The 3,211-nt window shown below is 40.3% G+C and overlaps 1 protein-coding gene across 7 annotated transcripts in view; it reads left to right on the forward strand.

The window, feature by feature from the left end:
* Positions 1–2,175, forward strand: part of LOC147638315 (uncharacterized) — a 2,176-nt gene extending 1 nt beyond the window's left edge. The window contains exons 1-5 of one of the 7 annotated variants that reach the window (XR_015265440.1): positions 1–595; positions 820–908; positions 1,011–1,149; positions 1,435–1,699; positions 1,803–1,939. The exon at positions 1–595 is cut by the window's left edge and continues 1 nt beyond it. Coding sequence is in view for 3 of the 7 variants with exons in the window: in XM_086795461.1 (XP_086651587.1) it covers positions 433–595; positions 814–908; positions 1,011–1,149; positions 1,803–1,924 (519 nt within the window). In the remaining 4 variants the exon portion in view is untranslated. Of the gene's footprint in view, positions 596–813; positions 909–1,010; positions 1,150–1,341; positions 1,700–1,802 lie in introns of those variants that run through there. The other 6 variants (XR_015265439.1, XR_015265443.1, XR_015265438.1 and 3 more) reach the window with 6 other exon arrangements.
* Positions 2,176–3,211: the final 1,036 nt, after the last annotated feature.

Here is a 3,211-nt window from a genome sequence, read left to right on the forward strand (position 1 = left end):
CTCTCTCTCTCTCTCGCGACCTGACAAAAGCTCTAGCTAAAACGACAATGGCGGATACATTCGCTTCATCGGCGTTCACGCTTCTCCTTCCTCTAAAATCAGAGTTTCTTGAAGCGCGAGGTATAGGCACAGCATCATTATCAGCCGCAGCAAGCCTTCTGCGGGTGCAGTAGGGTTTTTCCATATACTCTTCTCCCAGTGGTTGCCCTCTGCTGGTAGGGATTAGGCAGAGGGCTAGCAGATGATGGCACTACCGCTTGCGGTTACATCTATGGCGAGAGAGAGCCTTCTGCAGAGATCAAAGTCCATGATTTCTGGTTTGCACGGCGTGCAAAAAACAAAAATGCGTGGGGTGTAGCTATGGCTACCGAGGGCTTTCTGCTTCTGATTAGGGTTAGGGCTAGGTTTTAAAGTTTGGGAGAAGAAAACGCTATGATGGTTCCACAGGGCTGCGACGCAGGGAGGTACTACAAGAGGGCCACGGCCGTGGTGTGCGCCTGCAACGTGATTGCCGTCTTTTGCATCCTCTACTCCCTGTTCACAGCCACATCCTCATCGCTCTCCGCCACTACGGTCCCATGGCATCGCCCTCAAGGTCAGTAAGACACAACCTTGATCACAGACAGTCCATGTATCACCATACATAACTCACATGTAACTTACATGCTTTCTGTTAACCCCTTCAAGGTCATTTATGCTTACTTGCAGACTCTATGTATTCCTACATGCATCCCATCCATATATGTATTTGCAGATTCTATCATTAGACACTTTTCAGCTTTCCTCGCATTCTGATTGGCATCAATGGGGCAGCACCAGGTTCCAAATCAACAGACGCAGAAGTGGCTCGCCTTCAGGAATCGTTGGAGGCTCGCCGCGCCATGGAGCCTGTTGAACTCATCAAGAGAGTTGAGCTTTATCTGTAGTTATTCGTGTTTTGTAACTATAACATACGATCCAATAGTTGGGAGTTGATTTTGTTTCTCCAACAATTTTGGGGGTTTGGATAGGTGAAGGAGATTCAAGAAGAGTCTAGCAGGGCAGAAATGAGAAACCCAAGGTCAGCTGCCGCGAGGAAGAAGTATGCAGCAGAGCTTGCAGAGAGGTTGAAGCTGCTAAAAGGGGCTAATGCCACAAAAAATCAGCAAGGTGTGTTCTTTACGCATCCTCTACAAAACGAAAGGATATTTTCTCTTATTTCATAGGTCATCCAACGCATTCCAGACTTGCCTACACTGTGTTTATAATTTGAGTTTCATAACCATCTGTTCTGTCACTTCTTCCATGTGTTCTGTATGTCCTCTCATCTCATTGTAATACTACTGAATGGTGGATAAATAGTGTTTCTAATGTCGTAGCCAAACCAGTGGACCACAGTTGAATGATGGCAGAGGATTTGAACTTGGGATATCTTAGAGGTGATGCTGAATGCAGGCATACACATGGTGGGGTGGGCTGGTTAGGCTGGGTGGACAAGACAAAGGGGTGGCTGTTGGAATTGACAGAAATTTAAATACTCATGCCTTGCAGTAGACATGAGGCATGTGACATCCATTTAACCGAGGGTCATGCATCATAGGTGCAGAACTTTTTGAATGTTACAAGATTTGATTACATGAACAATCATGTTTTAGTGAACTGATTGTGTTTAGGCCCCTAAACCAGTAGAGGCAAAGGGTTACCCATCGCGCGCGTGCATGTGAGAACTCTTTGCATCCATCCCTCACATTGCGTATGATTTATAATAAATCTTGTTGAGACTCTAAAGCATGGCATTGTTAATTGTGCTCATTGTCTTACAGCCCTTGAAGAATGGCAAAGAAAGAAGATAGAGTTCAAGAAGAATGTTGGTAGGGTTCGGAACAAAAATGGACAAAACCAAACTGAAATCCATCATGACAAACCAACTCAAGCACATGCTTGAACAAATGATGCCATTTATTAGCAAGCACATATTTAAACTGCCAGCGTCCTATTTGTATGTCATAGGAGCCATACACGGTCAAGGAAAATTAGAAGTTTTATGCAACATTAAATGTCATATTCAATGTATACTGATCTACAATGATGAACTCATTAACACTTTTTAAAAGGATATTTGTAATGGTTTCAAGTACTATACTAATTACACAAACCAAAACTTCCTTGTGGATTTTGGAATCCAATTCAAAATAGAGGAATAAAAATTATTAATAAAGAAAGAAATATCTTTTCAAATTTTTAAAGTCACCACTTTAAGGGTGGAACCTTTGATACAATTAAGTTTTTCAATCATGATTCGTTGCATATGAAGCAAAGCTTTTTGTTTATAGACGTAAAAAGTTATATAGATGTTAACTCAAAAAATAAAATTGAAAAAATATAGTTGTAAAGATGTCATTGCTTGAAAGGTAGAACCTTTGACCCTCTTCCCAATATTTATGATTAAGTTTTTCAATGATGATTTGTTCCATATGAAAAGTTTTTTGTTTATAGATGCAAAAGAAGAAGAAGAAGAAGTTATATAGATGTTCACTTAAAAATAAAATTGAAAAATCATAGTCGTGAAGATGTCATACCTCTCAAAATTTATTGTTACTATCATTTCCTCCTCCCTTCTTTCGTTCATCCTCCACCCTATCTTCTATTCTTCTACTCTATTTAACGTCTCACACTCTCCACACCTCCTCCCCTTTTGGCCCCCAACCGTGTTGCTGCTCCTCCTTTCCTTATTCCATCCTTACTTTTCCACTGTCACTCTCCCTTCCCAACCATCCACTACCTTCCCCCTTTGCCTTCCTTCCCTCTTCTCCTAGCCTCCACTCTTTTTTGAAAGGTGTCACCATAAACGACAAGAAGAAGATTTGGGAGGAAAAAGAAGACATAAACAAGAACAAGAACAAGAAAAAGATGAGAGGAAAAAGATGGCGTACATCAGCATTGTATATGTCATTGTGCTTTTCTTGTCTCCTACAAGAAGACACATGAAGACAAGGGGAGAGAAATAGAAATACATATATGAAATGTAAGAAAAACAAAAGCATACAAAAATAGCACAAAAAAGCAAAGCAAAAATAGCAAAGAAAATGGAATGTAGTAGAGTGACACCCATTCTAATGTAGATTATTTTATTTACATCTATCTTTAGACTCAGATTGTTCTTACATTTTATTTAGATTTATCCTCAGTTTCGGATTGTTCTTATTTTTTATTGAGATGTATCCTTAGATTC

The sequence above is a fragment of the Cibotium barometz genome, chromosome 5 (assembly GCF_041138505.1).
Source record: "Cibotium barometz isolate CiBa-2024 chromosome 5, ASM4113850v1, whole genome shotgun sequence".
NCBI classification, from domain to species: Eukaryota; Viridiplantae; Streptophyta; class Polypodiopsida; order Cyatheales; family Cibotiaceae; genus Cibotium; species Cibotium barometz.